At 36.9% G+C, this 13,322-nt stretch overlaps 1 protein-coding gene across 1 annotated transcript in view; it reads left to right on the top strand.

Moving 5' to 3' along the window:
* Positions 1-6,267: 6,267 nt before the first annotated feature.
* The window catches only part of ATP13A3 (ATPase type 13A3), a 34,082-nt gene continuing 27,027 nt past the window's right edge, over positions 6,268-13,322 (top strand). The window contains exons 1-4 of the mRNA XM_010290455.1: positions 6,268-6,318; positions 8,237-8,410; positions 9,223-9,408; positions 9,709-9,779. Of these exons, the coding sequence (XP_010288757.1) occupies positions 6,268-6,318; positions 8,237-8,410; positions 9,223-9,408; positions 9,709-9,779 (482 nt within the window). The remainder of the gene's footprint in view (positions 6,319-8,236; positions 8,411-9,222; positions 9,409-9,708; positions 9,780-13,322) is intronic.

Raw genomic sequence — 13,322 nt, 5'->3', positions numbered from 1 at the left:
CCCATAATGTGTGGGAAAATGGACTGTTTGGTAACTGCTTTGAATGTGTGGGAATCCCATGTTACTGGGACAAGAATACGCTCTGGTGGTAAACATTGCCATTGTAAGGCCTGTTGCCTTGCTGGATTGACTCATTCTCGTGGCAAAGGGTTGGACATATGGCTCTAAAGTGCAGAAATGTTTCGTTTCTGAGTGACTAAAATGATGTTTGGCTTTCTAGTTTCAAAAGGAACAAGGTTTCTCTGTGTTTTGACAGCTATTCAGGATATAGTTGAAGATGATGTCTGTCTGCTATGCAACAGGCACTATCTGCAGTTAGGAATGACTGTTCAAGATAATTTTTTTTAAATTCAGAAATTTGAAAGACTTGTAATGACATCAGGCCATTCAGAAACTTGATTTTCAACTCCAGAGCTGTGAAGTGTCTCTTAATGGAGGATATATTTGTTGTAAATATGTTCTTGAAAAGGACTTGAAGAGTCTTTCAGAAGAGTCTTTCAGTAGCCGGTATGGATACCGTAATGGATCCTTTTGGACCCAGGAGAGCCGGACTGGTCACTTAGTAAGACACTAGATCAGATTTCAGGAATATGATTCATGTTTGATCTGTATCATAATATTTTTCTAGACAGGCCAATTGTTTTGGGATTTTTTTGTCTCATTCTCTTCCTGTAGAAATTTATGGTACTTGGTTTATTTAATGACAGTGATTACTTAGGGAGCTGAGAGAGATTGACTTGTATTAATGGCTGCACATAGGTGGTTTTTAAATTTGGTGTGCCTCACTTTCCCTGTCTGCTTTGTTAAATCTTTTCATTTGCCCTTCATGTTCTGACCAAAGCAGTGCTGGTTCATCCTTCTCTTGTACAGAAACGTAACTTATTTCTGCAACGTTTGGGTGGTGACCAAGTTACCTGTTTTAGCTTTGTAGCAGTTGATCTCTAAAGGTCGTCTCATTTGGTGCATGTGATTGCTTCATTATACTCCGTGAGAAACTGTAAACTGCTGAGAGTGAGAAATGTGTGTATTTCTTAACTGCTGCCTTTATCATTGATTAGCTCCTCAAAATGAATGTTGTTGTCTTCACTCACAGCAGCTGTAAATACAAGGAAGGGTTTGGTCAGAAACATACATGCTTTTAGCTGGCCAGATAATATCAGGACTCGTGCATAGACCTGAAGCTGTCTGCAGGCTCCTGGTGAGGCATTTATGGTTTGAATAGAAGGAGCTGGACCGGGCGGCTGATGCCTGGAAGCGCAGCCTCCGCGCCAGCCCGGCCACAGTCTTGCAATTGTTCGGCCACACTGGAGGGAAGAGAAAAAAAAAAGGCATTCCAAGCAGTGCCAAATTTTCTTTGATATGTTAATCTTTTGATAACAGTTTGAAAAGCCCTTGGAGACTTTTTTTAGATTTTAGACAAAATAGTTCATTTGTCAGGACTTCCCTTGTAGATAGGGTCTCAGTTATTAAGAACTGCCTCACTAACTCATGATAACAAAAGCAAGTGCAGAGGACAGCTGCTGGACTGCTTGTTGGTAAGAGAAACTCTTTTAGTTGTCTCAGGATTTTTACGAATATCTGAAAATAATAAAATAGGGAATGTGTAAGATACCAGTTTGTAAGTTTATTTACTTGTGTATTTTAAGCTGACGAATGATGACAGAGTGTGAACATATGTAACAACTTTATATAATTTTATATGCATATCCATACATGGATTTTACTAAAGATTTGAGCTGTCAAAATTATATTTTCATCTGAGAAACTTGATATTTAAATTTACCCAATGACTGCAGGAGATCGCAAGTTTCTTCTTTTGTAGGTATAGTGTTTCCGGACCTTGGAGTTTTTCTTTTGAAATTATGAAACTTCCAGTTAAACTGGAAGAAAGAATAAACTGATGGCAATATACATATGCTAAAGCAGAATTAGTTTTTAAGGATTATGAACTTGGGACAAATGTTGGTAAGAGAGGGAAGGTCTCTTTGCTTCCCACCACCTAAATCAGACTTGAAGGGTAAAATTTGCACTGAAGTAGTTTAACTATGCCAACTATTAGGAAACTGACTTCAGATAAGCTAGTAGTCCTGTGAAAGTGTGGCTTGCAGAACTCTTCAGGCATACTGAGACTTGCTGTAGGTCTTTAACAACGTTTTCCTTAACAAATACACCATGAGTTCACTTGCACCTTTTATACTATTGCTACAAATGTTTATTGCCTATATGTATTTTGGTAGAATGGCTTGGTATCCTGGCTGTTTAGTCAGGATAGATCGACAAGTAGATATTCAGAAAAGGTGCAACATTTTCTTCACTGTGGGGGATGCATGTAGTTTTAAGATCTGTACACTGCTGTAATTTCTCCAGTGATTCAATTTGTGATCTACTTTAGCTCCAAAAGAATAACAACTTAAATCTGAAACTCTAGGTGCTGTCCTACTCATAGCTACATACTCTTCAGGACAGAGACAAATAGCAAATGCAGTTTAACTTAATTGTGATATACTTTTTTTTACAGTGGTGCAGATTTACTGTTTAAGCTTGGGATTCAAATTTATACTCTTAGAAGTACTTACAGTTCAGACACTTGTTCATCTGATCACTATACCATTTGTTAAATTTATAGCTGTGTTCTAAAATGTTACAAACTATATCATTCTCTTAGTCTCAGTGGCAAACAGCATTTCTTTTACAGACCTTTTTGATAATTCCTACTTTTCTAACTCTAGAATATGCTTAGCTATACAATAGTAGCTCAATGAGTAAAAATTATGTAAATGGAGCGGCAGTAACTTTCACCATTTCCATTGGTTTTGGCCCCTTTCTTTAAAAGGAATAAATAGTGCTTTTTGGTTGCTATTTTCAGTTTGTTAAAAGGGGAAAGGACTTCTCTAGTCATTCAGTCCAGGGAACTTGTGCTGGAGAGAGGCAGAGTGGCAGCCTTTGCATCAGGGGCACTTGAATATTTGAATATTCCTGAGCTCACGTTGCTTCTTGTGAGTGGATTTCACTCAATTCGAGTACTAATAAAATGTCATACTCCCTTGTAGTCTGAAAAGCCTGAGGCTTATATTAAAATATTTAATTATTTAAAGTATTGACATGTTTAATTTCCCACCATATTATAGAAGAAGTAAAGATCAAATGTAGATTGCATAAGTCCCTTCTGAGCAGCCTGAAGTCACCTCCAAAGAGGGAAACCCTGTGGAGCCCGTGGTGGTTTCAACCCCAGTTTTTATCAGGGCAGTGAGAAGCAAACCCAAAGCTGTTATGCATTTGAACTCTTGATGATGAGCTTGGGCTGATGATGTCTCAAAAGGGATAATATTGGAGAAAGAGTGCTGTTGTTCATTGCTGAATAGTAATGATTTTCATGACCTATCAACTAAGAAGAGATCTCTAATATTTTCTAAGTTCAGAGATTTGAATTTGAGTTTAATATGGAAGATTACAGGCAGTAAGTGAAATACTGAGAATGTGTGTGTTAATTGAAGATTGCTCAGTAAGTGAGTCTGTATAAAATAATGCAGATGGAACTAATGATGTGAGTCAAAAATAGCCTCCTAATGCTCCTCATGTATTCCCTGTGTGATTCTACCCAGCTGTTCAAAGAACTCATTGAATCACAGGAATTATTGCTGGTGCTCTCAGTGTTGAGATTACCCTTCGTGCTTCTTCAGAGCGGTGACTTGATGCTCCTTCCTAGCTGTGGAACAACCCTAAATTAAAGCAATTGCACTTCTTTCTCATGCTGCCAGGGTGTCCCTTAAGGTGCTTGTTCTGACGTGTTGGCCGTATGGAAATCTCAGTTGAGATTTATTGATGTTGAAGCTGTTTGCATTTATTTTGCCGCCTAGTATCCTGTATCAAGTACAGTTGTTACTAGCTAAGTTCATCAAGGTTGGAGTTTTGCCCGCTGGCACTATTTTTGATGTTGCAGTACATTATAGCAGGGAAATTCATGTTTGTTTAAGAGCAGACTAGTTCAAGTATGATAAATCTAATAATAGTCTCATGGAGCTGTGAACTCTATTAGAAGTATAATTATGTAAATACACAAAACTTTTTCTGGCTACATGACTTCTTGTTTGAAAATGTGATTTGTATGGTGTACATAAGTTGTTTGATGTTATTAATTCAATGATTGTTCTCAGGAACTTTCTTAGCAATCCTGTGTAGGTTTAGGACAGATTTTATCTGGTTTCATATACATATCTTTCCCAGGATAAAAAGCTGTTTAGTGAAGAAAAGTGGCAATTTAAACAAAAATGTGGTTTAGAACTTGCATGACTTGTGTAACAGATAAGAAAGTATCAGTGGTGCACATCTCTTGGCTTAGTTTCCAAATGAATCTGCGATAAGAAAGATAGTCATAGTTCAGTATTGGATAGAAATAGAAAATCTTGAGCTTAACAATGCAAGGAGTGTGTGAGCTGGTGTTTCTGTCAAAGGAGACAGTTGTTATCAAATTAGCTTCCTTCCATACAGAACAAAATACAAACTGTATCAAGGGCTCAGTTTATGAAGTGCTGAGTTGTTTTTCACCTGTGACCGAGCCCTGTGTTGTGATGCAGCTCTTTGCTTCCAGTGGGTGTTTCTTCCACTAGCACCTTATTCAGCAGTGGGAATAGATTTCTGAGGAGACCCAGATTTTGGCGGCAGCAGAAACCTTTTCTGTTGGGTTCCTGTTTCATTTGTTGGCTTAACTGGAAAGGAGGTGGTAGCTTGCAGAAACCACGCGAGGATGAGATGATGTTGATAAACTGTGGGAGTTGGGAGAAAGGACCTTTTGAAGTTGACATTGCTGCTGAATGTAAGTGCGTGGATCCAGGAGCTGGCTTGGAGAGGATCTGACTTGGAGTCTGGTGATGTGGTTTGTGAAAGTGTTGGGGAGTTAATGACAGTTCTTTCTAAAGAAAGAACTTGGTAATTGTTGTGCTTTCATCATAAAGCTACCTAATACTTACTATTTTGAATAGTGGCATCCTTGTCTTCAATGGAGTTAAATGGATGGCTTTCACCTTGATTTCTTTTTTGTAACAGCCTTCTGTCTGAAAAATGGCAATGACAAATATCTACTTGTTCTATGACAGACAGTCCTTGATACTTGAGGACTGCTTATATGCTGTGGTAGTAAGTGCTGTCTTCAGAGAGTTTTATGTATGTGCAGTAAATAAAAATGAAGACTGTACAATGTCAGTGCAGAGAATGATAGTCCATGTCTTGGCAGGTGATCACTGGCTATTCAGTGGTTTTACCTGGTAGTGGTAGTCCTGTGGAAATGTGATGTGGGTGCATTAATTATAAATTGTGTACAATTAACATGTGTAGGAGGGCCCAAGTGAAGGTTAAATGCAGTTTTAATTTCAGAAATTTAGCTTTTTGACTTGATATCTTTGTTTTTTCTTGGTTTACGTGATGTTGAAACTTCTGATGAGCCTCACAGTATGTTGTAGCCTTTTGTAGTTCTACCATATTGGAGTAGGGATCTGTGTGCACTATATTAGTCTCATAGACAGCTTCCCTATTCATGAAACTTGTGATCATAATCTATCCTCAAAGCACCCCTCAAGATTTGCAACTATGAGAAATTTACAATAACAAACCCATTGATGCAAATTGAATGGTAAAAGAATTGGAAGGAAGGGAAAAGACTAACTGACCATCAAGCATATCTTGATTTAGAAATACTAAACTGGGGACTAAACTGTTTTTAGCATGTACTTATTTTTCTGCTCAGATTAGAAATGCACATCTAGGGGGTACAATGCGTTTACTCTTGATAGTCTGGCTTCTCAAAGCATCTGATTTGAGCTATTAACAAGTAGAATAATATAAATGTGTAATCTTGACCTACTTTTAAGCTTTTTCTACAGGTTTAATTTATGTTTCCATCGTGAAGTTTGTAGAATGTACCAAAAAATGCTCGCTGCATGTAGAATGTAGCAGAGTTAAATTGGTACAGTCTCTTTTCCCTCCTTCGAAGCCTGCTGTTTCTGCAGTATTTCACTTGTATTTATTCAATGTTCAGTCTTAAACCTTTACTGGAGGTCCTTGGGTTGTTACTAATGGAAGCTAGTAGCAGTGCAAATTTAAGATCTATATTAACATGTTGTCAGTGTGTTTTATATGTATGCACTTACAGAAGATAACTCAAAACAACCTAATACTTAGGTATAAAATCAATAATGTTGCTTCAATTTTTAATTCTTTTGTTGTTAAAGGTCTTCCATATCTCAAGTTGAGAAGTTCCATATCATACTAAACATGGAGAAAGAAGAAAAGAAATTTGTCAATAAAGCAGAGGAAGATGAGATGGTAATTAATTGTGTTTGTCTATTTTTATACACTGAAAGAAACACATTTTCATGGTTTTCTCTCTATAAGGGGTATATTACATCAGGAAGCGGGCTGTTTCAGTTTAAATCAGTTTAGCAATTGTATAGGGTTATCGTTGGTAATCTTTTTTTGGTATTAAGCAATCTAGTCTTGGGGTAGGAACATTTTTGTTGAAAGCCTTTGCAAAGGTTCTGGGTTGGCTACATTGAGGTCAGCAGTCCAACAGAAGATTTTGGTACTTAAAAAAAAAAAAGAGAAGTGGAAGCAAAGTGGGTTGTTTTGGGTTTTTTCCCCTTGAAATCTTGGAGGTGTTTTTCTTGTCATTTAAAAAAGGTTAATGCTCTGTAATCTGACTGTACTCTGCATATTCATATTTATGCAGATAAGACCCACTCCCTAAAGCATGGCAAGCAGTTTTATGGGTATTTGGTAGTGCATAAATCTTGCTTCCTACTAGAGCAATGATATCTTACTGTTTACGTGGAAGATGCAGCAGTTAGCTTTGACAGAAAAATAGTGGCAGTTGATCTTTAAATTTTTAGCCCATTCTAGAGGCAGCAGAAAATATTTGGGGTATATAGGGATTTTTGTTTTAAAAAATGGTAGGCTCCTGTGAATTGAAGTCCTTGTTCCTTCTTTGTGCATGCTGCTAAGAAAAGCTGCTCTTCGCTAGACCAGCTCTAATATGGGGAACAGGCAAATACACCTTACAACAACAAATGAAACCAAGATACTTATGGTCTAATCACTAAAATAAATGATTTTCAGATGAAATAATTTTGTTTTGCCCCACAAGAAGCATTATCTTTCACTGACCTGTTTTTATGGGTAAGGAGTGAATACTGGCTCCAGTGTTTTGGGGGTAACAGAGAATGGGTTTTATCTCTGCTTTTTGTCAGCTGGGAAGAACTGCAAAACAAATTTGTTGAAAAGCCTTTTCTTAGGAAAGGAGTTTAAACAGTTTTAGTACTGTTTAATGACAAGTACAAAAAAAGTTGCAAAAAGTTGGTGTCAGTATGAACAACGTGGGTGGGACTCGGTGGGAAACTTCATTGCTGCTTTTGCAGCGGGAAATAAAATCTAATGTGATGTAATGTGAAACTCAGGAATGTAACACAGCATCTAGTAAGTCACTGAATTATTTTCTGTTCTTGGCTATCATCAGGTTAAGTTGGTACTTGCCTTTGACCAAGACACGCTTAATACTTCGTGAGTTTTTTTTTTTTAATGGGAGAAGAGGATTTTTCCAGCTGGTGCAAGTTACAAAACCTTTGACAATGTGGCTTGCAGTTTCTAATGTTTCACAGTAGCATTTCTTACTAAGTAACAGGCAAAATAAGCCAGTTTCTCTACTAAAAAATAGCATTTGATAAGTATATTTACTGGTTTGGTTAGCAAGTATGAAATTCAGCTAGCACCTGTAATTCAAAACTCTGTATGCTAGCTAATCAAATGCTAATGTGGTAAAATCAGCATTTGACAAAACCACATAAGCTTTTGCTCTTAAATGCTTATCTGACTTGTGCTGTGTCATGGTCAAAAATTTGGCTGCTCGCTGACAGGGCAGGTGATGTTGCAACCTCAGTCCTTAGGGAGCAGTGCAGAGAGGAGGTGGGTCCTGCAATGAGATGTTTTAAACAATGTGGATGTTCTGCCTTTGTCAGGCTTTTACTGATGTTTGTATATCTGACCAAGCAAAACAGTATTCCTTTTTGTTGCCACCTCATCATGTATTAACTTTTTAAAATCTTTCCTTCCCCCAGAAAAGACAAAGAAGAAAATGGCTTTGAAATTTGATTCGCTTTAAATGCTGCAGTCTATGGAAAAATTAATGTTGGCTTCCTGAGCCAGAGTAATTAGGAGGGTCATTGTTATTTGTTTCTCTGTTTCCATGCAGGAGATCTATGGCTATGATCTATGTCGCTGGAAGTTGGTGCTAGTTACTATAGGAGTGGTCTGTTCTGGTGGCTTTCTTCTCCTCCTCCTCTACTGGATGCCTCAGTGGCGTGTGAAAGCAACATGCAAAAGGACTACACTTAAAGACTGTGAAGTGGTTCTGCTGAGAACAACTGTAAGTCTATAGGAGGGTGCACTTCTCCCAGTTTGCAGTTGTTTCACATCTCTCTTGCTTCTTGCTAAAACACACAAATCCTTGCCTGCAATGTAGACATGATTTTGTTTTACAGCACTGCAGAACTGTGCTCCTTGATACGGTACATAGCTTTGCTGCCTGTATGGGAAGGCTGATAGCTGTTTGCAGAGAGCATAGCAAAAAGAAAGTCTTTGCTTTTGGATTTTAAGAATTAAATACATGAATGCTGTTGTCATCAAAAGCTACAGAACAGATACCCTGTTCATATAACCTGATAACATGGTTTTCAGGTTTCCCCTCCTGTGTTCAGCAAAGGCACATTTGTTGAATTAAGGTGAAACTGTGGACCTAAGTGTGGTTTGATTTCAAGTTATTTTCTTCCACAATTGCTGTGTGCAGTCCTTGGTTATGATCTTGTGTTAAATCCTCAGTTATTTGAAGTTACAGGGTGAGTGCAGCTGAATGCATAGGTATCCTGTAGTTCCTCCTACTACAGAACAACTGTATTAAATTGTGAAGGGCTGAAATTGTCAAAATTCAAGTACCAAGACTCATTGTTTAAAAAAAAAAAAAAGAAGAAAAATCTTTCAGTGTGCAAAAATACACTTTTAGAATTGTGGGAAGAAAATGTATTCTTAAGGCAGCTGATACTAACTTGGGGTTATCTTCTGTAGTTACCTGTGGGCTCTGCTAATCTGTCATCTGTTGCTGACACATTTTGCTACAGCTGTTGCAGTAAAATGCTGTTAAATGCTGTTTGAACCAACTCATTTTTTTCCCCTCTTTGTCAGGATGAATTCAAGATATGGTTTTGTGCAAAGGTTCGCCTTATGCCTTCTTTGGGAGCCAATCCTTTACAGAATCCTAACCCTACTGTACACAAGCTTTCAAATGGCCACGCTGTTCATTTCTGTGAAACTGCTGCAGAAGAGAATAAAAATGATTTGAAAAAATACTTGCCTGTAAGTAAGCCTGCAGTTCCATGCTTGCTAATTTTCAAACTATCTCAAGTAGTATCTAGAGATACACAATACAGTACATGAGTTACTACTTTTGTCTAAAAGGCTAACTCATTCTTTAGGTGGAGCACAAATCTTTTCCTCAATAATATCCTGTTACTGGAAATTGTAGAATGCTAGAAAGATTATTTTGAAAGAAAACTAGCCATTTTTCACTGAAGTTTTTCTAAATTCACTTTCTATTGCTCTTCAGAATAAAGACAGTCAGAAGAGAGGTGTTAAGTGGTGCTAGTTTAATTATCTATGTTGCCCTTGCAGATTCGTTATTTCACACATCACAGCGTGAAGTATTTCTGGAATGATTCAGTTCAAAGTTTTGATGTTGTACGGTAAGAATACCTTTTCTTTTGTGCTATGCTTCAAACTACATTTTTTAAAGAATACAGTAACATGCCTAAGAACATGTTGAAAATTGCTATCATATATCTGACCAGCTGTTTTAGCTCCTTGAGTCTTTGGACCATAGTGAGAGCAGTGAGATTTTAACTCTGACTTTGGAAGGAATGTATTTGTTTAATCTATCTTTATCAAGCATGATTCGTATAGAGTGACAGGCTGCATGCCTCTGCAGGCTTTTTGCCTGTTCTTAGAGTGTTATTTGAGAATCAGAGCACTTGTTTACAGGCAATAGTTCTTCTGTAAACTCTTAAATTCCTTCTGATGGAATTACTTATATTTTTTGCGTTGTTGCTGAGCTAGACCCAGAAAGAGTATATAGGAAGAGGGGAATTCAGCGAATTCCTTGTTGCTCACCTTTGTGTAGGTCTGTGCTGCTACTTTTTAGTTCAGTTGAGCTGAATTTGATACCTCTGTTGTTACTCTCTGGTAACAAAAACAGGTCTCTTGCATTGATATAAAATATCTTTTAGTGGGCAGTACTAGCTGCGCTCACTGAATGTGATGCACTGTATTTTCTTTTATCCAGCAGCACTGTTGCATGATCTTAGGGTTGAAGAATATTCTTTTTTCTGATGCTACTGGTCGGACCTTTTCGTAGTGCTAACAAGTTAAATGAACAGACTTGTCTGTTTTTGACAAATGCTTGTTAAAATAAGAAGTTCAGGTCAGAAATTTAACCTCATTTTAACTGAAATCAATGTTCACTGCATTGAGCCATCATATGGAAAAGTCCAAGCAGTACATACAGAAAAAATGAATGACCACTGAGTGCAGGAAAGAAAAATAGCTAAAATTTCTGTAAGAAGAAACACACTCTGCAAATTTTTCTTGTTTCCCCAGAAAAGTGTGTGCAAATAGTATGGAAAGTTACCAGCAATGACAAAAATTTAAAAGAAATGATCGTAATACAAGCAGTTACAAAACTGGGATCTCCTCCTCTGGGAGGGTAGAAATGTCTCAGTTCATGTGTAAATAATTAAAAGCTTTGTGTGCATTTTTTATGTTAAGCCTCCCATGAATTACAGTGGTGCAGGTAGTGACGCTTGTCATTTTACATTACAGGGTCCTGTTTTCATGCCTATAGTGTTGATAATTTAAACTGTTCAAAGGGAGTATTTTCTACAGATGAGATTAAAAAAACCCCTCAAATTAAAACTATACTTCTATAATAAGAGCAGGTATGGGGAAAAATCATATGACTCCATGTGTTTAGAAAAAAAAGTTGTTCCTTAATATTAAAGCAGTGACTTGAAACTTGGCATTTGTTGGCTGTTTGACTGTGCCTTTTGATGTTCTTGTGATAACTCAGCCGATTTATAAGCCCCAGAAAAATCTCAGATATGCCTGTGAAGTTATGTGAGCATTTATTCTATCACATTCTTGCTGATGTGCCAAACTTTCATTTGTTTGATGTATTGGCAATGACTGAGCCTGACCACTTGTTTAGTCAGGTACTGTAGCTGAGCTGGACACCATTATTTAGCAGTTGGATAATGAAGAGGGGAAACAGCTGGATCTGAGACATACCTGATACTGGCAGAGTACCAAGTCACTTGCACAAGGTCACATAAGAATGAGTTTGCTATAACTTCTCTGAAGTAGGTATGATCATGTAGTGAAGTGCTAGATACCACCTCGGAAATAATAGCTGAACTTAATGAATGATAAATAATTCTGAAAAGAAGTCCATCGTCGAGATACTTTTTCTTAATCTGTTCTTCAGTTTATGTGAAAAGCAGAAATCAGTATTACCTAATAACATGGTAGAGAATCAAGTTAATATTTGTCAGGAGATGGGATATAAGACTAAGGGCTCTACAGTGAAATGCATACAGCAAGCAGCAGAGTTGTAGTTGTGATCTAAGCACTATACTGCATCATGAAGATAGCTTCACTCTGCAGTCAGTTATGCAAGTATCCAGAGACAGAACAGTTTGATCATATAGTTAGACTTAGCACAGTACAGAAGGGAAGCAAATTAGGATTTCTAGGGCAACTAATTTGGTTATGAGAGCTTGAGTTTCATATTGTTCGTTTTATAATAACGTAATGTTAAGATCACTCTTTTAAACAAAGGAAGTGCAAGTGTAATTGTTCTTAAACTGAATCAGACTTGGTCACATAGCCAAAGAGGATGCAACTTTGACCTTGTGTGTCTGTTTTGTTTTAGCTAGTGTCAACTGAATCTCTGAATGAGTTGATGAGTGCTTTATGTAATAAACTGTGTGCACACAGGGATTTTTTTAAATGTCCTGGGAATTCAGTACTGTAACAGTACTGTAGAAAGCAGATAACATCCTGCTAGAATCTTTGCATGGATGTTACACACATAGGTATGCATATTTGCATACAAAGTACTTAATTTTAGGGACCTTTCTTAAACCCACTGTTAAATTCCTTCTTGTGCAGGGAAAGAAAAATTGAATAGTTTGGGATAGAATGGGAGGAAAGGAACAGTTATTAACAGAGAATTGTATATTTATTCATCTAAAAATCATAATTTTAAAATCCTTGAACTTGAAAAATTTTAGTGAAACCTTGTAAACCTGTGGTCGGATTTGCACATTAACATTTTCACCTTCTCTTTTATGAGAGGTTGGCAGAAACATGGTCCTAGCCTTTGCAATAGTGAGGATGTTTAAAGCTTTCCCAGTGTTCTAGAGAATGGAAATAATCGTTACTATATATGCACAATAAAGAGTTTTTTCTGCACTGGGACAACTCTGAATCCTTTCTAGTAGATAACTTAATAAATATCCAATATAAAAAAGACTTGTGTTGAATCATACTGGTTTTGTCATGTCATCTGTGAAAGCCTTTTGGAAGGTAATGATATTTTCCTGTACATCCAAAGTATATCCGCTAGAAAATGCCTGGATATTGTGCATGATATGTCTGATTTACTGAGTTTAGTAGTTGAAATTATCCCGTAGCTGTAAATACAATGATGTTTCAGGTGTGCTTGCTTATCTGCAGATCTTCTAAATTATAGCATTTGCTTTCACAACATGTAGAAAAGTCCTGTGAAGATGAGTTCTAGTGATAAGGAAGTGCTTAAAACATAGACTGTACTTTACCTAGTCATGGATAAAATTTTGATAGCGAGATGCTGCAAAATAGCTTCAGTATAGATTTATTTGATAAATTAAGTATTGTTTCTGAAATGCTTCCATTGCTACATAGAGACAGAAGATAATTTGAAGAAATACTAATCCATATTGATTTCATATAACGTTTTATAAAACTTGCTCGCATTTTCTTTATTTAGAGGCCTTTGAATACTAGTTATGCTAGTGTTTGACTTCATTTTTTTAAATGTATCTCCATTTTGATTGAAATAGATATGACTGTCCTTCAGAGTAAGATGTGTCAACAAGAGGGCTGCTTTTAACATCTCATTAATGTCTGCAGTTATAACAAAAATAGCTAGAAAAACTTTAATCCATAGACTTTGTTCTTTTGTAATAAGTGTA

Source organism: Phaethon lepturus, unplaced genomic scaffold (genome assembly GCF_000687285.1).
Source record: "Phaethon lepturus isolate BGI_N335 unplaced genomic scaffold, ASM68728v1 scaffold21667, whole genome shotgun sequence".
Lineage (NCBI taxonomy): Eukaryota > Metazoa > Chordata > Aves > Phaethontiformes > Phaethontidae > Phaethon > Phaethon lepturus.
This window is presented reverse-complemented; position numbering and strand designations above follow the sequence as displayed.